We start from the raw sequence: 24,862 nt of genomic DNA, 5'->3' as shown, positions 1-24,862 counted from the left end.
CTGTACAATGTGATTTCTTCCATCCCCATGAATCACTGGCTAATTCCAAAGAAGCTGGTGACTCTGGTTAGCCAAAAGGCTGTCTGCACGTTCCCATCATGATTCATCATTTCCTTGATTGGCATTTAGCTATAAAATGTTAAGAGTAAGTGAAGCTGTTTAAGATTAGTCTAATTCACTCAGATTGTCTTTTTACTTATTCAGTGAATGCCAGAACAATAAAATAAAGATGATTCAATGGAGAGAGAGAACGAGAGAGAAATGATTAACAGCATAAAATATGGCTACTCATGGAAATGTTTGCTCGTGCTGCAGTGTGCCAGTATATTTTAAAAGCCTTTCGTGGTATCTGGGAGTTTCAGAGAGAGAAATATGTACTGCTTGTCAGGTAAACGTGCTATCCCTGTGGTTTTAGACTTCATTGAATAATCATTCCTGTTCTAAAGACTGACTTCCCAAGCTTTCCTTCCCTTGCACTGATCACTTTTCATATGGATTGTGGTGGGTGCTGTTGGGAAGAGTTGGAGAGTGATCATCGAATCCTAGTAGCATGACAACTTATGTCAGAGCTCCCCTCGACTTCAATGGTACCAAGATTTCTGCTTCTATATCAGTTCTTTTTATTACTTAACTAGCCATTAATGGCAGTATTTCCATTAATGGCAATATTCCCACACTCATGCTGGCATGCACTAACCCTGGATGTGCAGACGTGAAGCTGTTCTGGGAGGATCCTGCTGTGACTGCTCTCAAGACCTGTTTCTAACTTGCTTGATGTGGCAGAAATAGAGTTGAAACTGGGCACCCCTGCAGGGCCGGGGGGTGTCGTATAGACTGTACCTTTGAGTGCAAAGAGCAGATATCCATGCAATATGTTTTGCAGGGCTTGGTCTGTGAAGGAAGGGACTCTTGCCTTTCCATCTGTGTTTTGCAGCATGTGGTATAATAGATCCTAATCCTTCATGAAGATTGTGGGTGCTCTTGTGATATCAATATAACGATAATTGCTCATCTGGTTTTACCCAGTCAGTAGTTATCAATGTGGGGTGTGTGTGCATATATGCATGCATGCATATGCATGTATGTATATAATATGCGTGTGTGTGTGTATATATGTCCCATAGGAATCTGGTCTGTGGTCTAATAGAGATTTCTTGGAAGCTTCAAAACAGCATTTAATTCTTTTGTCCATTTTTTTTTATTTTGCTCTTAGCTAAATTTACCACCATTTTCCCTAAAGCTGCAAGTTGCATTTTTGCTCACTTCTTTGAATGTTTCTTAATATCAGCTGTTCATTAAGGAGGGTCTGGAAATAACATTCAGCGTCTAAATGTCTGTCTTATTTGCGCCATAGAAATTGGCCGGGGGGTTAATTTTGCGGTATAACGTTGAAGCGGGTACGCCCAGTCATCTTTGCATTGAATTATCCCACGTGTTTTTTAAAGAGGCAGATTCCCTTGGTATTGATACAGCTGGGTGATGTAACAGGCTACATAGACCCAGTCCTTGAGCTAGCTGGGGAAGCGTTAATACTTCTGCCCTGGGAAGGGCCACAGCGGGGTATTCTGATGACATTCAGAACAAGGCAGAGATAGCTGGGAGGAAAAGTTGGGGTCTTCTGTGACCTCTCCGTAAGTGAACTCCAGCGGGAAGACAGCAGAGGAAAGTAGGAAGAGCGCTGCCCCATGAGGCTCTCCAAGGAACGGTAGGAATACATAAGCCCAGAGAAGGTGCAAGCCCTGGAGAAGGCTGGTTGGGGTGTGTGAGCCTGGAAAAAAGAGACTTGAAAGGTTTGCATCAAAGGGAGGCTATTTTGTTAATAAACCAGACTCCAAAAATCTAATTTTGAGTGACTCCCCACATCCATGCATAGGATTGAAATGCCAGGAAAGGGAACAGAGGTGCCCTGTACACCCAGTATGGGGGGGAGCAGCACCCTGCAACAGTTGTCCTTGAACCATCTGCTGCATCCCTTTTCACCAGGCTTGTCGTGCAGTTGTAGTCTCTGCCTCTGGCATATGGGGACAAGGGGAATGCCACGCTACCATGTTCCTTCCTTTTTTTTCCTGTAGGTTTCCTGCGACTCATTAGATTAATTAGAGCGAAGAATCCAAATGCAGCGTCTCTTACAAAAGCCTCCCGCGTATCTCTGTTATCAGTGATTGATTCTGTTGTCTTAACCTGTCAGTGTCTCCGTTGTGATTAGATGTCAAAAGTCAGGGTTGGGATGGGGTGAATCTACCCATTAATATTCCTGTGTGGCCAGGGAGATGAAGAGACCTAATCGGGCATATTATAGTCTCTTGGAACTTGGCAAGGACAGGGAGGAAAGAGTAGTCGTGCCTTTCCGTGTATAATTAGAGGGGGGGGGGGGGGGGTTTAAAGCTCTGACGGCAATTTGGCACTTGGTGAATGTGAAATATGTAGCGCCCGTCCTGCTGTAGAAAGGTTAGCGTTTGGTTCATTACTGAATCAGATATGTTAGCGATAAAGCCCAGAGATGTATTCTTTCCAGCCTTAACTTTGAGTCGGGAGAATATAAAAGAAGATTTGAGATCTGACCGCTGGCAAGCCACAGCATAACCTTCGGTGCTGCAGCCGTTCTGTAGCACCCGGTAGTGGCAAAGGGCATCGCATTAAGGCGACAACACATATTGAAGAGAAACCGAACCCTGTGTTGTTCTGAGCAGTCTCCTGGGGGTCCGTGGGATAAGCGTGGGTCCTTTTCAAGCCCAAAGCTCAGCCGTGTTTTGAAGACTAATGCAACAGGGTCAGTTCTGGAGCAGAATATATCTGGGTGCTGATTTCAGGGATCAAGCACGCTATAGCTATCAGGCAATTTTCAGCTTTGACTTTTAGAGCAGCCTGTTTGGGAGCCCGCGGAGTTGCTAACCTCACAACTGTGGCCCAGATTCACAGGTTAAAGTCATGGAAACTGTGTTCAGTTGACTCCAGATTGGGTCCTGTAGTCTCAGTTGCATTGGGATCCTGTTTATAGCTTTATATTACATTTTGCTCCTCTTACGCCGGCCAGGTTGGTCCTTCTGTCACAAGCAGACCTGCTTGTTTTTTGGTAAGGCTACTCGCTAAGTAGGGTAACATTCAGCATGCACGAGAGAGAATCTGGTCCATAAGAAGATTTACTGGATGTTTCTCCCCTGTAGAGTTTGTTGCAGTAAAATACCTTGTTGCTTTGGGGGTGGAGGTTGTAGCTGTGCTGGTCCATGGACATAGGCAGACAGAGTTCTTTGGGTAAATCTAATCTCTTTTATTAGACCAACTAAATAGTTGGAAACATATTTCTTAGCAAGCTCTCGGGTTTAAAAACCCTTTGTTGGGCTGAGGAAGCATCTGCAGTTGGTGCGTCCACTTCCTGGACGAGCACACACTGGCTGCATGAGCACCCACTGCAGATGCTTCCTCAGCCCAACAAAGGGTTTTTAAACCCAAAAGCTTGCTAAGAAAAATGTTTCCAACTATTTAGTTGGTCTAATAAAAGAGATTAGATTTACCCAAAGAACCTTGTCTGCCTTGTTCCTTCGGGAGAACTTGGTATCAACCATGATGGGGGTCGGCAGGGGAGGGAGCGGGGGAGCTCCTTTTCCAAGGGGACTTTCCATGGGAAATTGAAGTCTGCCCGAGCAAAGCTCCAGGAGCAAATGTGGGAAACTCAACTGAATATGCTTATTAGTAGTACCTAAAGCCACCCCCTTCAGGATTGGGGCCCCATTTTGCCAGGATCTGTCCATGCCACACAGAGCTTGCAATCCAAATGAATGGCTGAGCATCCTTCTGGTGCGAGGAGCAGAGTGCAGACGGCATCGGACCAGTATTTTGAAGCAGAATTGGACCAGTGTTTTGAAGAAGCAGCTCCACTGAATGGATTCGTGATCTACCATGGAACGGCAGGAAGCAGGATGGCAGATCGGAGGGGCCAATTTGTGTCCCTAAAGTACCTTGGTCAAGGTCAAGAACGTTTTTGGGAGCCACCGTCTTCTTGTGGGGCCTCTGACCTGAGTAACAGACCTCAGGCTAAGGCAGTCCTGTGTGTTTTGTGGCATCCAGTGACTGGAGAAGAAGGATTCTAGGTTTTTAATTCTTCCTATATTTATTCCTGGATCTGGGGAGTTTCTATAGCCTGATGTTTCCCCCCCCCATTGTCGATTTTTGACTTTATATTTTCTTTTCTGTAATCTTCAGTTCTTTATTCTCCTTTTTTTTCACTCCTTTTCTGCCTAATTCTTTCCTTCCCTGATGATTTACTGTTCATTAAGAATGCCAGTCCTGTAGCCGTATTGGTCTAGAGGAAACGGCCATCAGGACTCGTAGTAGAGATGAGATCTTTTATTAGACCAACAAGATTTTTGCAAAAAAAAAAAATTTAATTCTTTAGTTCTGCACCTTGGCAGATAGGAGGTTCTTTGGGTAAGTCTGATCTCTTTTATTAGACCAACTCAAATATTTGGAAAAATTCTTCTTAGCAAGCTTTTGAGTATAAATACCCTTCGTAAGGCTGAGGAAGCACCTGCAGTTGGTGTGTGGTCTTCCTTCAAATTCGTATGTGTTATTTGTTACGTTTCAAATGACTGGGGTTCGGGCTGATTTGGAAGATCAATTAAGGAGTTTTGAGAGCCCTTTCTGGTTGATCAGAAGTATGAATCCAACCCAGGTCTAAAGTCGGTGCCATCCCATGGTTGTTCAGTGGGCTTGCATGAATTGAGCTGGTAGATCGATATCCAAATATACCTACATCAGGAAAACCACTGATACAGCGGACACCAATTGCTGGGTGTCTCAGCAGGGAGTAGGGAATTAGGCGAGCATTGAGGACTGAATGCCACTACCCCTCAAAGGAGGGCTGTCACGTTTGGTGCACGGTGAATGTGAAGTGTGCATGTGTTGCTCTTATTCCCCTCTTGCCTAGGGACGGTCTTTCTCTTTCCAAGTTCTGAGGATTATAGAGTTTCCCGTTTCAATCCTCTCTCCTCTGGTGTCATGAATACGGCAGAGAAAGAGCTGAAGAGCAAAGAAATTTAACTCCTACCTTCAGAGTCGTTACTCCATCAGATTGCATTCTCCGCTGCGCTGAAACCAACTTAGCATCAGCCCAGCTCTACCCCGGCGCCAGGTCTTTCTCCTCTCCTAACTGCAGCGAAACCTTGGTAATGTGTATCCCCCTAACACGCTGTCACACGCGTTCTCATTTTCTCTCTCCAGCTCCCCTTCCCGCAAAGATTTAGCGGCAGAGCTGGCACTTTAACGAGGCTTCGTGTTACTAATCTCATTATTGTTTCACGACACACTACAAGATACTTAACAGCTCACGGTGGTATATTATACCGCGTTACTGAAATGAAGCCCAAATGATTCAAGTAAGTGACCAAAGGATTTGGTGCAAAATGTTATCCTGCTTAGATTGGTTTGAAGGGTACATGAGCAGCGTTGGACGGTGACCGCCCCCTCCCCTCCGCAAAGGCCCAAAGCCGTCCCGGGCGGGTGGTGCTGATCTTGCTTTTCTGCGTTAGAGGCAAACGCTGCTGCTGAGAGATTTGTTTCAGATCCCCGTGAATCTTCAGTGCAGGTCAGTGTTAGGGATCGACAGGCATTTAAAGCATCATGGCTTGGCTGACCGCATGAATTTATACCCAGCTGAAAAGCCAGTGCTGTATCTTTCCATCCTGTCCATATTGCCCTTTGGATGTAAAGAGAGAGTCCTGTGTGATGACGCTTTAAAATGGCCTTGGGTGATAAATCAGTGTGGCTAGTGAGACCACAACTTCTGTTGAAGAATGGTTGGATGGGAGTTCCCCACCCTTAGGCACAAAATGGTATTCAAGTGAATCCTTTTGCAGAAGTGGAAGATGTCTGCCTTGGTTAACTCCTGTATGCGACTTTTCAGTAGTGTCCAAGACTCAGCTGGAGCTACCTGCTTGGCTGGATTTGTGCCTGAAGCCCAGGACGAGAAGTTGGGTGGCTAATACCCTATCGTGGCCTTAGGATTCATCCTATGCAAGAAGCCAAGTAGGGAATCCCCATCGGCTTCCAGTCTAGCTTGCAGAGGTCTGATGGGCCTCCTTCCCTTCGATGCACGTGAAAGAAACTCTTCTTACTTCCTAGCTTGCCACACTTTCCAGGAATTGCTTGCCCAGGATGTCAGCACTTGTAATATGTCTGTAGTAGGAGCAATGAGGACTCAACTCAGGGCTGAGATTTAGGATTCGTATGCGTGCTCTACACCTGGTTTGCTCTGCGGCCCTATGCAAGTCCCCGAATCTTTCAGTTTTACTGTCTGTAAGTCAGGGAAATCTCTGCCTGCTTTGGAGACCGGTGTGAAGGCTGTGTTTGCATAGAGCTGCCTAAGTGCTAACAATGATTATTCCATATCGGGTTTCTCTGGCTGCTGCACACGCATTAAAGTCTTGTTTGATTCCTAATGTTCAGGACCTCTGGCTGTGAGCCCTGCACAGCGCTTTTAGCTGCAGTTTGCCTTCGCTGTGCTGCCTCTCAGCTACGAGCATCTGTTTCTTGCTGTGGAGGCCCGACTTTCGAGACCTGCGGGGTGGCACTTGGTCAGAAATTACAACGGGGCCCTTGTCCGAATAGGACCCGAACCGCTGGATGAATATCCTGGAGGGGCTTTCTCTCCCCCTCCTTCCTCCTCGGGGCTTGAGAGAGGCACTCCCGTAGCCCATCCGGTTAGCCCAGCTCTCTAGCCGCGTTCTCCCAGCAGGCTGATTCCTAGTCATTGTTTACTAAAGGGATAATTGGAGTTAATTTCTTGGCAGCAGGAAGGGAGAGGAGCCATACGTGAACGTAAAGCTGTTGCTGAGGGCACATCGGAGACCTCATTTGGTTGTTGTGGAGTATTGATGTGGACACTTGGCTGCTTTTCAGCCTTCCTCTGGCCTGGTCAGGGATGCCTGAGATGTACCGAAGGCGATCTTGATTTATCACAAGCGCCCTTTGTGGGCCTCTCTGTCTCAGCACGCCTGTTCTCCCTTCTCTGAATTCACGTGTGCGTTGAAATTGGTGGGAGGAGAAGGCTTGCATCATCGGTCCACGCGTTTCCAATGTGTTTAACTTAATGTGCAGTTTAATTTTATTAGCATCTCATTCCCGGGAAACACAGATGCTGCTCTTTTGTTTCTCCAGGAGAGAAAGACGAGACATAGTTTGTGCTGAGCATTCCCTTCAGATGCAGGGCAGTGGCCTTCTCTGTCTGCTCCTCTTTGTACAATGCCAGGAATATGATACGCCTGTTATATGGTACCCAGTACGGCAGGACAGGCGCAAGCCGAAATGTTGCGCACAATCCCGGTCACTGTATTTGAAAACGAATCCCAAAGAAACGAGGGCAAGGGGCAATGGCACGATACCGGGACTGGAAGTGCTTTGTTCAGTGGAGGACGTAGCTAGGCCGAGCCTCCATTCTTTGGCAAGCAGGAAATTAAGAGCAAACCCCATTGATGTGCGCACAAATTGTTGCGGGAACTAACAGGACAAAAAGGCAATGAGGCCTCCAGGGTTCATGTCAAACACGAGAATAAGGGTGAACGAGCTCGGTGAAGGCACAGCTGGACAGCGAAGACAGACGTACACTTTTGGTTTTTCTTTTTCACCCGTTGTGTAGTTGATATGTAGTAATTTTCTCTCTTCTTTGTGCATGGGCAGATTAGATAGATAGATAGATAGATAGATAGATAGATAGATAGATAGATAGATAGATAGATAGATAGATAGATAGATAGATAGATAGATAGATAGATAGATAGATAGATAGATAAGTGTATCTCAGTATAGCAGAGTATTTTGCTAATGTTGAAGTTTCATAAAACCCTTCATTATGAGCCCCTGGGTTTGTTTGTTTTTTAATACTTTTCTGCTTTTTAAAGCATTAGCCTTTGGAGCTGGGATTTTCCAGGTGTGCTCTGTCGAAAGTTGTCCGGGTGCCGTTGAAAACTTGAACCAAATCCTTTCGTTTTGAAGAAACACAACAGGAAGAAATTCTGTGAAAGCACCATTACGGCTACCTAGTTGGACGCTGAAAACCAAGAAGTCCCTTCCTTCTCATTCCTTTTCCATGCATGTTACTGTTTTCCAAAACCATACTTGCCTGCTATCGTATACATACACTTAAAGATAATACGTACATTTAGATGGTGAAAAGTCTTCTTGGAGAAACTAGTCGATTTGTCACGGATCTGAAAGTCCTATCGTAATGCATGCACGCAGAGGGACAGCGTTAAGGTTGCACAGTTGAGCTTACCTTTTTTATTTCCATACTTTTGGGTGTTTGGTTTTGCAAAATTGATTTCCCGGTAACGTAACGAGGAAGAAATTGAAGGCTACTGCACTGAGCGTATCTTCTGGAACTTCTTTTAAACACCTACCCAAAGGACCAGAAAAACGATTGGCCCCATAAAGCTGGTCATTAACTGCAAGTCAGAAACAAAATGACTGGACTCTTCCAGAATGTTATAAAGGGTCTCTTAAGATGCATTTGGTTGTTGAAAGCTGTCTCGTTGCAGCCTTTAGTTTGTATGTAGTGATGGAAACGTGAGCTCGAGCTTTAGCAGCCAAGGGCATATGTTTGAGAAAACAATCAACTGTATATTTGCTGTTCTTTCAGCATCCGTTTCTTGGCTGACGTTTGTCATCTTAGCATAAACGTCCTGTTTCATATTTAGACCCACAGTAATTTAGGGCATGGTATCATCTGTAGGGTTCTATTTATAATCTTCCCCAGGGTTAAAAATAGGAAAGGTGTGATCCTGCGGGACGTGGGTTGTTTGCCATGGCTTTGACAGAAGTTTTGGAGAGTTGTATAGGTCAGAGAGTGGCTGGACAGATCAGAGAATCATAGAAATCATAGAAAATTCAGGTTGAAAGGGACCTCAGGAGGTTGCATCTAATCCAACCCCCTGATCAAAGCAGGACCAGCCCCAACTACATCATCCCAGCCAGGGCTTTCTTGAGCTGGGCCTAAAAAAACCTCCAAGGATGGAGATTGCACAGCCTCTCTAGGTAACCCACTCCAGTGCTTCACCCCCCTCCTAGTGAGAGAGTTTTTCTTAATGTCCATCCTAAACTTTCCTTGCTGCAGCTTGAGCCCATTGCTCCTTGTCCTGTCGTCTGCCGTCCAGCTCCATCCTCTTTGCAGCCCCCCTGCAGGGAGTTGAAGGCTGCTATTAAATCCCCTCATCTTCTCTTCTTCAGACTAAATAAGCCCAGATCCTTCAGCCTCTCCTCACAAGTCATGTCCCCCAGCCCCCGAACCATTTTTGTTGCCCTCCACTGGACTCTCTCCAACTTTTCCACATCCTTTTCCAAAACTGAACACTGGACTCCAGACGTGTCCTCCCCGGTGCTGAATAGAGAGGAATAATCACTTCCCTCGTTCTGCTGGCAACGCTCCTACCAACGCAGCCCAGGATGCCGTTAGCCTTCTTGGCACCAAGGGCACACTGCTGGCTCATATTCACCATATTATCCATTGTCACCCCCAGGTCCTTTTCTGGAGAGCTGCCCAGCCCATCTGCCCCAGCCTGCACCGGTGCATGGGATTGCTCTGTCCTAAGTGTAGGACTTGGCACTCATCCTTGTTGAACTTCCTGAGATTTTATTTTGGCCCAATCCTCCAATTTGTCTAGGTTTCTCTGAATCCTAACCATCCCCTCCAGTGCATTTACTACTCTCCCCCAGCTTGGTGTCATCTGCAAACTTGCTGAGGGTGCACTCCATCCCATCTTCCAGGTTGTTAATGAAGATACTGAACAAAACCAGCCCCAGGACCAACCCCTGGGGCACTGCACTTGATACTCACTGCCAGCTAGACACTGAGCCATTGATTACTACCCGGTGATCCTGAGATCACCCCAAGTGAGTGCCAATGAATGTCTCCTCTTTGCCTTTTGTGTTACATAGAAGGTTTCAGGAGGAAAAATGGACCTTTTTCAGAAAGGCAAACTCCATGTCACTGCTAGATCTCATTAAAAGAAGTAAAAAATATATAAAGTATTTATTTTTTGTTTCTTTTTCCTTGTGAGTGAGTGCTCTTGTTGCCACGTGGAGGTTTTAGCTACCAGTGGGAGAAGGAAAAGACCACCGAGGAGATGAGGGGTCCATAAGACACTTTCTGTTGAGATGTAGCCCACTCCATGGGACACTTGAAGAACAGCTATCTCCTGGTTATCAGGGTATAACTAGCATCGGCCATTTCCTTGCTATTTTAGATATGACTAAGTGACGTGGGCCAAGTATAAACATACACCATGGAGGAAGGGTTCCCCAGTGGTTAGGGGTGAGGTGGGCCCTGGGAAGACCTGTTGTTCAAATCTTTGCCACGTGCCTGCTGGACAAGGCATTTAGCCTCCATTCCTTAGTTCCTGATCTGTAAGATGGTGCTACCCTACACCGCTCTCTTGTGAGGAGGGTAGATGCACTACAGGTTGTAATATCAGAATACAACCTCCTAATATCAGAACAATATTCTGATATTACAATAATGGGGCCAGAAAAGGAAGGGAGAGAGACTATAGCTTTAATTATCTGATTAAATGTATTGGTGCTCTTTACCCTGTCGGTCTTTGCAGGGGCAGCGAGGAAAGCACGATGGTTGGGAAATGAGCTGCTTTAGCTCACGAGAGTGATAAACATAAGTACCATTTTGACTAGCCACGGGGAATCTAGTAAAAGCGTCCTACCCTTCCAGAAGGCCTGGGGCTCCCCGAGGAGGATGAAGGAATTAATCGATTCCAAACAGCCATGAGACTCATCAAAGGCAGTCGCACATTCTAGGGAAGGGCCAAATTCAACCCTCGGTCAAAAATATTCTTACTTCCCAGCCTTCGGCACTAGTCCATAGCCCCCACTGCCTTTCAAACCGTCCTGCCGGAGATCACGGCTCTACAGCACCATCTTGAGGGGGGCGGAGCGCAAATACGTCTTTCCGTTCTTAAGCAGCAACAGTAAAAGTCCATGAAAAATGAACGGTTTTGAAATGGAATTGAATTTTTAAGATTCTGAACCTGCTCCCGATTCATATTTTTATTTAATAAATCAAAAATAAATGGTAGCGAAGTCACATAAACAAATCTCGTGTGAGATGCTGGCAGTAAAACTGCTGCATGTTTCAAAATGCCACCAGGGGAATTATTTTCCAGCAGCTTGTCGCTGCTCTTATTCATCTATTACACTCTGGCACGATTCTTCATCGGAAGCTCATAGCAAGATCTAGTAGCAGAAAGCTGAAGTTAGGGAAGTGTAGGGTGGCAGCCAGACACAACTTTCAACAACGAGGGTAACTAATGATCAGAATAATTACCACTGATGGTAGTAGATGCACTGGCATGTGGAGTATTTAACTCATGGCTGGATGTCTTTCATTGGGCACGTCTACACGTGCATTAATGTAATAACAGGAACGAAATGCGCCATAATTGGCACTAATGGCATATTGGCGCACGTCTTTCATGTGATGCTAATGCACAGTAGATTAATTCTACTGTGCATTAGCACGGCTTTTGCTGTGACATGCTAATGCACAGTAGAATTAATCCATTGCACTTCTAGTGTCTCGTGTAGACGCGCCCAGTAAGGCGCACTTTATTTCATCCAAAAAATTATTGCATTTGCAAATAGGAGCTGCTGCCTTCAATTCTGCGGCCTATGTTGTACACCAAGCCAGACTAGACTACGGTAGCTTCTGACCTTAGTGTTTCCACCTACAAAAGTGCTTAGTTGTGGTTATGACTGCAGAAAAATGTGGCCAAAGACTTCTATCCAGGTTGTAGCCATATTGGTCTAGAGGAAAAGGCAATCATGACTCGTAGTAGAGATTAGACCATCATTGCTGGTCTAATAGAAGATATCATCTCTACTATGAGTCCTGATTGCCAAAGACTTCTGGACTTCGGGATTTTGTTCTTCACTCAGGCTGGCGCTCTCAAGAGGAGCATGGTGGGGAGCTAGGACAGAGTACAGAAGAGGACTGTGATGCTAGAAGTTGAAGTAACAAACTTGAGGGTCCCTGGGAAAGACTTCTCCAGAACTTAAATACAAGCCAGTTGTGTACAAATCAATGTGCTGCATAAACGCATTTGCCTTGCTTGCAGGGGTTTAGGTTGTAGCTGTGTTGGTCTAAGGACATAGGCAGACAAGGTTTCTTGGGTGAATTTGATATCTTTTATTAGACCAGCCCAAATAGTTGGAGAATAGTTATTAAGCAAGCTTTCGGGTTCAAAAACCCTTCGTCAGGCTAAGGAAGCTTCAGCAGTTGGTGTGTGCTCTTCCATCTAGGAAGCTTGCCTAGCCTGACGAAGGGTTTTTGAACCCAAAAGCTTGCTTAATAACTATTCTCCAACCATTTGGGTTGGTCTAATAAAATATATCAAATTCACCCAAGAAACCTTGTCTGCCTTTGCCTTGCTTGTCACTTTTCACCAAATATGACATTTGTACGTGCAAAATAATTCAGAGCTGGATTGTCAAAGCTGTTCATTTTGCCTTGCAGTCCTTCAGTGGCAAGGGTCTGATGTTCTGATTGCGCCAACAGGTCTTTTTATTTCTGTGATATATACTCACTTGCCTTGCTCTTACTTGCATTTCAGGGCTGCCTTCGGCAAAGAGTCAGAAGTCCTCATTGGGAACCTAGGAGATAAACTCATCCCCCAGCAGGAGATCATGCGTGACGTCAGCGACTTGAAGGCCTTGGCCAACATGCATGAAAGCCTGGAGTGGCTAGCTGGTCGCACAAAAGCAGCCTTCTCCAACCTTTCAACAGCTCAGAGTAAGTAGTTTTGCAGAGCTTTTGATTCTGTGGGAACATTGTTATTAGTATGTTTTACAGTCACTGACAGCGTCATGAAATCAGGATGGAAAACCTCTTACCGGCTAGTACCAAAGGGTTTTGCAATGCACATGGAGACTTGAATTCTGCTGGAGGGCAGGGCTAGGATTCAGAGTGACCTAGACAAATTGGAGGATTGGATCAAAAGAAATCTCATGAGGTTCAACAAGGACAAGTATAAAGTCCTGCACTTGGGATGGAGTAATCCCATGCACTGGTGTAAGCTGGGGGTGACGGGCTGGGCAGCAGCTCTGCAGAAAATGACCCGGGGGTGACAGTGGACAATATGTTGAACATGAGCCAGCAGTGTGCCCTCGGTGCCAAGCAGGCTAACGGCATCCCGGGCTGCACTGGTGGGAGCATTGCCGGCAGGTCAAGGGAAGTGATTCATCCCCTCTGTGCAGCACCAGGGAGGCCACATCTGGAGTCCTGTGTTCAGTTCTGGGCCCCCGCTGCAGAAAGGATGTGGACAAATTGGCGAGAGTCCAGTGGAGGATTCAGGGGCTGGAGGACATGACTTGTGAGGAGAGGCTGAGGGAACTGGGCTTATTTAGACTGGAGGAAAGGAGACTGAGAAGGGGTTTAATAGCAGCCTTCAACTACCTGAAGGAGGATTCGAAAGAGGATGGAGCTGGGCTGTTCTCAGTGGGGGCAGATGACAGGGCAAGGAGCAATGGGCTCAAGTTGCAGCAAGAGAAGTTGAGGTTGGATATTAGGAAGAATTTTCTCACTAGGAGGGTGGTGAAGCACTGGAACAGGTTACCCAGAAAAGTTGTGAACTCTCCGTCCTTGGAGGTTTTTAAGACCCAGCTAGATAAAGCCTTGGCTGGGATGATGTAGCTGGGCTGGCCGTGGTTTGAGCAAGGGGTTAGACTAGATGTGACCTCCCGAGGTCCCTTCCAGCCCTCATTCTATAAGGGGTCAAGTGGGCGAAGTGCTAGCCTGTAGGTCTGGTGGGGAACAATTTGGGGTGCTACATAGGAGCAGGCTTTGCTGTAAACAGTTTTGTAAGAAGATGCCCTTTTCACCCCAGGGGTAGATAACAGTCTGGGCCTGGCAGCAGGCCACACAAACCGCTCCCTGAATGGTTCCCCAGGACATTATAGTTAATTTTATGTGGCGAGTGTTAGCCCTGAGAGAGCTGGGTGGAAAAAGGAGTGGTCCCAGGGAAGACAGAGCAGAGTCCAAGGGAGGATGGAGGTGAGTGCCACGGCACAGTAAAGACGGCTTGGAGCTGAGCAGTCTGCCGTGCTGGTTGAGATGTCGGCACGCTGCCTCCCCTCGCTTTGAAGACGAAAACCCTCGCCCTTCAGAAGAAGGAGCTCTCAGAGGCGGGGGTGCCATGGGTTGCCCGGGAAGCCAGGGCTAGGGTTTTGTAGCCCGATGCTTGCCCCAGGAGAAGCCACACCAGGGCTGGCTTCAGGGGGGTCTTTCAGGAGGGAGAGGCCAAATTCAGCTGCTTCTTGGGGAGTCCCGAGGCTGAGCTTCCCCTGAAAGGGGCATCAAAATGCCCAAGCAGTGCGGCGGGCGGCTTTCCAGCGCTCTCAACTTCTGCCCACACATCAGGTCTGGCCCAGTACTCTCCCCATGGTCTTGCACGGCACCTGATGACAGTGTCTAGTAGACTCAACTATTAATACCGGGCCATTGAGGCACTGCTTTTAAATATCAAATCTATCATTAGATCATCCAGTGTTTTAAAAGCGAATTGGTATGCATTCGGTAAAGAACTAGAACGACTCTTTTTAACAAGGAACGGTCTGGTTTGTATATTGGAGAGCGGTGCTGCTCTGGCATTGATGATACACCCCTGCAGCTGGAGATAGACGTCTCAGATGGAGACGCCATGATCCAACAGGTAGGGTGGAGATAAGTCAGGAGACATCAGTTCTCTTTGCGGCTTTCCCAAAACCGTCTGGTCTAACCTCTGTCAAATCGCTAAATCTCTCTGCACCTTGACCTTCCCTTGTGGGGATGGTGAAACCAGCCCTGTCCTGTAAAGCACCTGGAGATCTGCGGGTGAAAAGCACCTGGAGAACTGTTGTGGCTCTCCTTACTGACATCCTCACGGCGGCTGCGTGCAGCGGTTCACGTGCAAAGCTATTATGTGGCATTGCACGGGAAGTCAAAAATCGAGCTGAGTATTTGCCTCCCACTAATTTTCTGAATGAATCATCTCTACAAGGAAAACGGTAACCATTTGAATGGCACAAAATAAATCTTTTAGGAAAAATGACGACGCTTGCAGCTTGGTAAGACTTCTGCGTGTGCATCTCTGAAACCAGTGGCGCGATCGATGTTGATAGAGCCACGTTTAACTTTCAGCATTCAGATTTCAGCACTGAAATCTTTGACCTAAAAGCCACCCCCTGTTCTGATTCTCGGTAGCGATACTATTCTCTGTGTTGGCACATCTCGGGGTGATTATGACTTCCTTGAAGGCATAAAATCACTGGCCTATCAGCCCCCAAGTATAATGCTTTCCCAAGCATGCTCTAATTGCCAAGAATAGCACTGACTCTCATGGTTCCCCCCTTTTAAATAATTGAGGGACATTCAGGAAGTTAGTTAACTCAATTGGCAATCTTCCTAACCATCTCCTTTTAAACAAGCTTTCAGATAGTAGAAAGATTTTATAACTGCAGATGGCTTAATTGTGATCGCTTCTGGGAGGAGGTTTAATTGCTTTCTTAATAAATAACGCTGTAATGAAGTAGCTACTGTGTGTATTTGCCTGTGTGAAGACTGCTCTTGTGCATGTCATAGAGCCTATACTGCTGTTAGCTAATGGAGAGTCTCTTGTAAGGCTCATAGGCGAGGGACCTTTGCATTTTCAGATCCAGAGGGTATAATAAATTCCACGTCTACTTATGCCACGAGTCTCCAAATGGCGGTGGAGTGCAACAGGCTGAGCACTTTTAAGTGGGTCATATGCTTATGATAGGACTTAGCATATTTTTTGTGGCTTCTCTTGTCTGAGGGTAGCAGTGTGCTTTACTGGTATTAAACCTCAGTATCCTTGCAAAGGCAGTATTGGCTGTGTGACATGCCTCCAGTGTGGGATGCAGCAGCTGTTTAATTGTAACCCTGCGCCAGAGCTCAGGAAAGGAAGAGAAGAAATGTGTAGCAACAGAAAGTAATTGCACAAGCTGGAACATAGCCAAGACACCTGAAACCGCATGCACCATTATCCTGTCCCAATTCAGATACACCAGCACAAGCTGAGATGGTGCCAAGGTCTCAGGGGAGATTTTGGAAGGGTGGAGGGAGTGGTGTGGGTAGACTAGAAATTGGGCGTCCACATTCATTAGCTGGCAATGAAAAAATGTAAGCCGTATTCTTCGGGGAAAAAGGCTGGGAAACTTTCGCAGCACCCAATGCTTGCATTGCATGGAATAAAAAGTTGGCCTCCTCAGCACAACTTTGCTAACAATGTGCTGAGGCGTCTCCGTTAGCTGAATCAAGGAAAAGATCCATCTCCTGAGTCACCTGCCCTAGTCCTGGAGAAGCTTCGTACGCCAAATACGTCATCGACAATCTTCTGATTCAAGGACGATCTCTCCCACGGTTCACTGATGGGTCTGGAGGTGACTGAAGAGGCCAACCCTTGAGCCACAGACCTGTCTGCAGAAGCTGCAGGTCTTTCTGCAGGGGAGAGGAGGTTGTAGGCTGGGATCCCTCTCCTTTTCCTTCCTCCGCTCTCTCTTCTCTGCTTCAAGGGCAAGTCGCTTTACCTCAAAATAGGCTGGTGCTGGGTTGAAGCTGCCATGCACGCCATTGGCATTGCTCAGCAGCCAACTCCTTCCAGCTCTTAACATTGGCATCTGTTTTCTTGAGGTCTGCCTCAGGTGTGTCCTTGTAGCCTTTCCTTTGCCCGCCGTGAGCTCAGGCCACAAGTAAGCTGGAAGTCGAGCACGCGCTTAGATAAGATATGTCCATTAAGCCCCTGACCTAAGCTCTGCTAACCATAGTTAGCTGAGATATGATGGGATCATCAGGGTGGCATGATCAGCTGGCACTTGAAGGGGCAATGCCAAAATCCTTGGGCCCTTTGAGATCATTATAATCTGTTCTCTGGGTTCTGAATGGGTTTTTAAAAACACCTGCCATGCCATTACGAAGAATTTCACTTACGAAAGGGCGCTTCCTCTACCTGCAACGAAAAATCTGCAGCAACCGTCGAGTCCTCGGCTTGTTCCCGAGGCCGCGTCGCAGAGAACGCTCTTTTGGCCCCCAGAGGAGAAATGCCCTAAGAGTGAAAGTTGTAAAAAAAATAAAAACATCACTTAATTTCAGCTCTAGTCGAAACTCCAATAATAAAACAAAAAAATCAATGTTTTCCAAACATAAAAGGGCACAATCGTGACTTTCAGGCTTCTGAGAGGATGTTACACGCAGCAGTGAATAAGAAAAGCACAGAGCACGGTATTTTACTTGGCAGCGTCCTCTTTTCAATAAAAAACGGTCTTGCTTTGTAATAGCTTTATCTGAAGGCACTAAAATATCTGTACACAAGCGCAAGGAGCGTCTGAAACAAGAGGAGACCTCGTCGCGTTACTAAACGATGGAGAGCGTTGACCTGGTGGTCATAAAATGAAACCGCGTGAGATGAGTCTCATAAACGGGGTATCGATATAGCTGGGTGCAATCTATGTGGGGAAATAGCAAGTGGAGAGAGGAGCAGAGGTGATGAGACCTGTCCAAAATACTCACAGATCAGGCAAGTTGCAGTGAAGAATGCAGTAGTGAAATTCTTTCGGGGAAGGATGCAAGGTTTAAATGGCAGAGGAGAAATGAGATGAAGCGTCTGCTTGCTTTTCTCCTAGACGCAAGGAAAACCCCCAAAATTACTTGGACTGACTTCCAAAATACTTGAGATCAGTGAATACTGGACTCCTGGGAGACTTTAAGGGTATAGATCCTACTTTTTGAATGATTCATACAGTCAAATACTGCCGCACCCAGCTGTCGGCCCACTTACTCCATTTTATCGATACAGGTTTTTATTTTGCGCTCATCACCATAGTATCTGAGCACCTAATTACTGCTCCCCACCGCGTATGAAGGAGAACATGGAAAAACAGCTAAGCTTTAATGAAGATGTCTTCTTTCCTGAGCCATGGGTCACCAAATTCAGGCTGCCATGAATGGGGCTGGAAAGTCAAAGGCAGGACAACCATTAAAAAGGGGTATCCCAGACCCGTGGAGCCTTTCTGAATTTCAGCTTTTGCTCCCAGATTTTGGGAGAGGATGTGGTTTGTAACTAGAGTATCATGTATGACTGCCAGAGACTGGCTGGTCCTTGGTTCTGTATAATAATCTCTGCAGTACACTTCTCCATAATTTTTGCTGTGGTCATAGACATCTGGTTACCTCTCTGGATGACTTTGAGCTATAGGCCAACTTGATAATAATTTCCGTCTTCTACCTTATTTTGTATTTTGGGATGGATGCTACCCCAGAAGCCTCTGTCCCTTGAACGGAGCGGTAATCCCACCAGCTCTTACCTCCTACGTGGAATAACCACCGCAGCGGGAGAAAACATACTCAACCCGTACGCTGTGTTTTTTCTGAATGTGAAACGAAAAGCTAGGGAGTCTCAGCTTTTCTTCTGACGTTGCGGCTTCACACGAGGAAACTCCCAGCGAGAAGTAGGATTTTGAAAAATGCCCCAAGTGTCTCAGTCCTCTTGAAAGTCAGCGGGATGAGTGCCCCAAAGTCGGGCAATTTTTCCATCATACATATGGCAGAGACGCCACTTCTTAGTGCTGCTTTGAGGATTCATTCCTGCGTGTTTTGTAAAGTGTTTGTGCACAAAATACTGCAGTTTCTCCCAATCGTAGCAAAAGTCAGAGGAGTCGCTTTGTCCCGCACGTAGTTCTCAACGTTTTTTGACTTGAGGCACCCATTGGTAGGCTGAAGGCACTCCTCAGAAAATGCCAGCTCTTAGTTTTCGCTCGTATTTCAGTTCACGAAAAATAATAGAGCCGTTTTTCTGTTGCAAAGAGCTCAGAAAGACCCCAGCAGGGCAGAATGGTTTTGACACTATGGATCTGTATGTGAAATCTCTGGGTTTATCTTTAAATCATGTTTGCACGCCTAACATGGTGGGGCACCCTTGACAGGCCCTCCAGGCATGCTGGTTGGGAATCACTAGCCCGCAAATAGCTTTTTCTTCTGGGGAAACTTCAGGACATGGGGGAGGACGTTCAGTCCCAACTCATTCTTCTTCCTCCTTTGAGATGAAAGCATCACGCATTCAAAGAGCCATGCAGACATGAGCTGTAAAACTCCTGTATCAACAGACAAATCCTTGGTACAGTCACAGTTAAACTTTGTACTGTTTACCCAAGAGAGAGCAGTGAAACGGCTGTAAGTCGACAAAAGCGCTTTCTAGTTTCTTGTTTTGAAGCACCTATGATAATTCGAGCTTTCCGTCACCAAACAGAATACGTGGGATTTCATTTATTGGAATAAATAACAGCCACCAAACTCAGCGAGGGGGGTAGTTATACAGCGATAAGTGTGAGATCCGTGCCAGCCCGAAAGGATGGACACCTTGTTTTAGTTGGGATTTGACAGCAAAGAAACAACAAAACTAAGCTGGAGGGAGAAGACAGAACATAAAATGATGCTGTGTTCATCTTGCCTGTATCACTGTTCAGTTCTGGTACTTATTGTCTTATGTGCTGTTATCAGTGTCTCTCTTCAGAGCTGGTTCTTTGTCTGGTGGTTTTCCCAGTGTATGGTATGCTTGGGAAAGGGGGGAAAAAATGAAGTCCAATTCTTTGAGCTTTGCCAGGTGCTTACGTTATTGCACAGAAAGTCAAGGCTTTATGCACCCAAGGGATCACCTTCTCCCTGATGCCCCATCGTGGTCCATAAGGCCAGCCAAGAGCAGCCCTCTGCAGTTACCATCGATACATTAAGTCTTCTTGTCGAAAACACGTAGGAAGGGGGTGGGCAAAATGTGGCCCGCCAGACCGTTCTATCCAGCCCGCAGGGACCCTAAAAAATTTAGAAAATTAATATTTATCTGCCCCTGGCTGCCTCTCATGCAACCCTCGATGGCTTGCCAAAACTCAGTAAGCGGCCCTCCGCCCAAAATAATTGCCCGCCCCTGACATAGGAGGTTGTTCTCAGCAGTTGCTTCTCAGCCGTGGAGCTCCCTCCCTCTTCAGTCCTGCCAGACCCCGATCCGGGACCTCTTCTAGACACGCTACGAGACCTCCCAGTTTGTGCAGGCATTAAACAAGGAGCCGAGATGTGGATGCGGCGGTTCTAGTTTTCTTTTAAGTTATTTTTTTCTCGTCATTCTCTTGTTTTATAAATGATTGTGGTTTCTTATTGTAAGCTACCCAAAGTCTTTGCTGGGAAGGACAGCATATAAATGGAATAGATTGGATGCGTCGATAGGTAGGTAGATATAACGCCTTTGGATGAAATCCCATTCAAGTCAATGGTAAGACTCCCAGAGAGGTCACCGGAGCAGCATTTCACTCTTGGTGCATTATCAAAAGTACATTTGTTGAACTATGTCCATAGCTTTTTTTTCTTTTATTGTTTCCCTGCATTGCGTCCCGCTAAAGGAAGCCTGTAATTTTTCCATCAAGTGACATAGGAGGTGCTGTATGAATACAAATCTGTAGATAATGGGTAACTTATTTTCAGGCATAACCATCCATCATAACTGTAAATGCCGTGGCAAGGGAAGCAGCGTTGGGTGGGTATGGCAGCCTTTTGGGAAATCCACTAAGGAAGTCCTGTATGTAGGTGACTTTTTGGTTAGCCTGTCAGAAGGCCCCTTGCTTCAGATAAAAATTCAATAACCTTTCACTGTGCATGTGGCACAATTATCACTCATTTAAAAACAGGCCTGCTAATAGAGTGTTTTATCATGCTGGGCAGTCTCTGCATTGTTCATTATTTAGTGTTTGCTAAGCTGATGGCACTTCCATAGCTCTCCCCTTATCTCCACTTCTTCAGAATTGGATTTTATATTTTCCGAACCAGTCAGATATGACAAAGTCATTTTCGTCTTCTCTTGTCTTTTAAGGAAATACAAACTTCCTTTTAACAATACCCATTTAGGGATTAAAGTTGCTGGTAGAGGCTGAATTAACAAGAAAAGTCAAGTAAATTTTAAATAGATGATGTATTAAATGAAACAGGGGTTTTCCACTCCTCCTTCCCCCATTTCTGTTTCATTTTATGTGGCTATGGTATGTATTCTCATCCATTCCCTTTTTTTAAAACACACGAGCCTTCCAAATATTTTACAGAAACGAAGTTGGGAGATGAGATGCGGCAGCCTTGCCTAGATGCGTGTTAAGATGTTCTGTTCTGTGTGCGTATGCAAAGAGGGATGATAAAGTCATTATCCTAACACCCCGGAGATGCCAATTTAAATTCAACCAGTTGCTTTGCATATACTGACTTTGGACGGTTAAAAGGCAACACTTATTTACATTGCGTGTAAATTGACTCTTGGGACTGCACTAACCTCGAGACAGAATTGCCTTTGTTTCCTAGATAGATTACGCCACGTGAGGTTATGTTTATACATGTCTACACTGCATCCACATACAGGTATAGATTCATATATCATACCGTGTATACCTAAGGAATTACTAAATTTATTATTAATTCACTCAAATTCGCTCCAGGCCATGGGTTGGATCTGGGGCCAGATCTGTGGAACCAGCAGCAGCTGCAGCGGGCCCAGGGGTGAGCAGTAGCATGAGTCTGGAAGCTGGCAGTGGCACGGATCGGGGAGCAGGCAGCGGTGCGGATCAAAGGGCAGGCAGCAATAGGGAAAGTGAGGGCTGTATCTGCAGAGCCCTCGCTCATCCGCCTGCCACGGCTGGCCGTCTCCATTGGGGTCCAGGGACCCCGAATTCTGTGGCAGGCCATGCTTCATTGCCCATGGCCCCCAACTTCTGCTGGACTGCTGCTAGTCAGCCATGTGTTTGACACCCCTGACTTAGTCCATTATTATGTCTTGATCCATGTGTGGCTTCTATTTCCTGTCCGTGATGAGCAGGGATCCTGGTTTTCTCTGTTAAAAATCACAACTTTTCTGATAAAACCCCTCAAATACTCTGATTTAAAAAAAAAAACAACAAATCTCTCTCTCGCTCTCTCTCCAGATATAGCTCTATATCTATCTATATAGATATATAGGTATCAATTGAACAGAAAGTTTTGTTGACGTATTTACAATTTTAAAGCAGTTTGGAAGCCTGCCAGTACCTCAATCACTATAATAAAGTAAATTCCAAGTCCCCATACATTTTGGTATCTGAGTTTGGGTTTTTTATCATGGAATATCAGAGCTCCCCCTACCCCCTTTGCTCACCAGGATGCAGGTTCAGGCCCCTCACTCCTCAGCCACAGCCCCCCCACCTCCTCCTTCCCTGCTGGAGGTGGGGCTCAGCTGCCAGGGCTACAGGTTCAGGGACCCGGGTCTGCAAACCCATGGCTCCATCCTGCTCCCCGCCAGGGCCCTGCGGCTGCACTTTCCAGCCCCCAGCCCCAAGCCCCCGCACCGCCTGGGCTCAGCACCAGTGCCAACCCCAGCCCTGCCCAACTCCCTCCCTCCGTAAGGGGGCCTCAATCCTCCCTCCACCACACTTTTATCTGCAGGAGCTGCTCTCTAGGCTTCTGGGTGGCCATGTACACGTGTATGTGTGCACATGCACGCGGTGCCCCTGCCTCACCGCCCTCTTCCCGCTCCCCCTGCCCCTTGCAGGAGCTCTGCCCGCCTGCAGAGCGCTCTTTGCAAAAGTGGAAAATTCACGTGCATCTCTGTTAAAATAAAAAACCTGTATTTGTCTCAGTTAAAAAGGAAAAGCCGTGTTTCTTTCTGTTTTTCCATGGGAAACGGAAAACCCAGATCCCCGTTGATGAGGAAGCTTTTAGGGCCGTTATGTTACCTCGAGCATGCCGCGGTTCAAAGAAGAGGATCGGATCAAGATTCTCAGGAAAGGATTCACTTTGAGATCCAAGCTGTACGTCCTTGTCCGCAAACCATAGTGTTGAATGGACGGAAAGTCTATAAATTACGGGAGATTCTCTGGGACTGGAATCGCCGTGGTCTAGTCGAGCAAGAAGGTGAACGGCGGTTTGTGGAGGAAAGGATATTTGCACGCAAGGGCTGGAGATGGCAGCACTCGGCCTTCCTATTGGAAAGCTTCCTAGTCGTGCCAGTTCGGGGAGAGCGTGCGGTGGGGAAAGCAGCAGCCTCCTTGCAACAAAAGCCTTCAAGGAGGATCTTTGAAGGGATCCCCAATGTCTCTTTCTGGGATGACAAAACCAGGACCCATCCCAGGATCCTACACCTAATCTGATACGTGAAGAGCGGATAAATGTTCACGCTGCACCAACTGCCGATGGAGATGCTAGAAAACAGGATGGGGAAGGATTTGCAGGTCATCTCACCCATCTTCTGGTAGGCAAGAGGGGTGGGCATAAAAGCTCTTAGTAGATGTTTAACAAATAGCCTCCTCAACACAAAACGTTTCCCAGCATTTGAAGTGCATGCTGGAGGAGAGAGAGTTAACCTCTCTGGAAATGTATGCTTCAAGCTCCCGATTCTTTTAACGTAGGCATTATGAAACACAAGTGTTACAGGGGAGGAAGTGTTGGTTTGGGAAAACACGGAAAAAAAGATAGAAATGTCTAAAATATTATTATTGGCCCATGTGATATTTTGTGCTTTGTTTAAATCTTCACCTCCTGGAGTCACGTGATTAGGCGAGAATCTCACTGAAAAAAAGAAGGGTTGAGAAATGTAAAAGATGCTGATGCTGGCAATGATTAATTTTTTTTTAATGTTGATGATTTTGGCATTGCCTCGTGAGGCATTGGGGCGCAAGTCATGCTTTTTGAGCAGCAGAGGTTGAAAAGACTTAAGATCCAAAGGAGGAAAGTAAAACGCGCCTTCAGTTAAAGCAAGCTAAGAAATCATGTTTGTCTCTCAAAAAGCTGCATCTGAAAGCACTTTGCAGGTTTAAATGCCACAAGCCCAGAGAGAGGTAATGAGAGAATGAAATGAGAAGATACAAACTCCAGAGAAGAGATAATGGTTTCTACAGAGATTGGAAATGAGATGAAAAGTCAGCGAGGTGGAGAGATGCAACAAGAAGAGCGTGTCGCGGGCAGAGGAAGCCAGCGTTAGAAGAATAGCACAGGAGAGAGAAAAGGTCAAGGGAGCCACCGAGAGCCTGTCTATGAGGAAAGTTATGGGGGAAAAAAATAAACCCAAGCATGTGCATCCTGAACTGTTGCTCCCCAATGAAGTGAGTAGCTCAGAAGGCTCCTAGGCATTTCCAGGCGGTGGCTGGTGTTCATGTTACGAGGTAAAGAGACTAAAGAGCTCAGTTTTGGCGACGAGGCAGAGAAAGAGGGCTTGTGTTTCCCTGTCCGAGGAGTTCACCGGGATGGGAAGAGGGGAGCACCGTTAAATAAGCCAGTTGCAAGTGGCAGTAGTTTGGTGAACAGGAGCCGTGGGAAAGGAAGGCAGGGATGAGCAATGAGCTGGCACAGTGCAGGTAGAGACTCGGGGCCCAGGGATGGCACGTGTGTGGCCTCCCAGCTCCTTTAGGGATATCGACCCCTGCTGCCGATCTGCTACGGACTGCAGGGCCAGGCTTATTCTCTTACCCGAGGCAGAGCGAGGCCTTTTAGGGGGGCCTAGGGGGGAGAGTATTGGGAGAAGATGGGTATCAAGGGAGTTTGGCAAAGAACAAGGTGGAGCCCTTAACCTGGAAACCGCTAAAGCCTTCCACACCGACTTGACTTCTGTTAGACTTTGTGGCTGAGCCTGCTTTCTGCAAGATAGTAGGCCAAGGGCCTGGATCAAAACAACGCTGCGCTCTGGAAAATTCGGCTGTGCTGGTTCAAGCCTAGATGTCTGCACATGATTTAGACCCCTAATAGGAGGATTGGAGCCTGGGCTGTAGTATTACCGGGGGCTGAGTCAAGCTTGAAGGGCATGCCATACTGTCTGGACGC

At 46.6% G+C, this 24,862-nt stretch overlaps 1 protein-coding gene across 2 annotated transcripts in view; it reads left to right on the top strand.

Moving 5' to 3' along the window:
• The window catches only part of EXOC4 (exocyst complex component 4), a 558,473-nt gene that overhangs the window by 468,482 nt on the left and 65,129 nt on the right, over positions 1–24,862 (top strand). For both annotated transcript variants that reach the window (XM_059725748.1, XM_059725747.1), the window contains exon 14: positions 12,609–12,787. In XM_059725748.1, coding sequence (XP_059581731.1) covers positions 12,609–12,787 — 179 coding nt within the window. The remainder of the gene's footprint in view (positions 1–12,608; positions 12,788–24,862) is intronic.

The sequence above is a fragment of the Alligator mississippiensis genome, chromosome 4 (assembly GCF_030867095.1).
Source record: "Alligator mississippiensis isolate rAllMis1 chromosome 4, rAllMis1, whole genome shotgun sequence".
Classification (NCBI taxonomy): Eukaryota; Metazoa; Chordata; order Crocodylia; family Alligatoridae; genus Alligator; species Alligator mississippiensis.
This window is presented reverse-complemented; position numbering and strand designations above follow the sequence as displayed.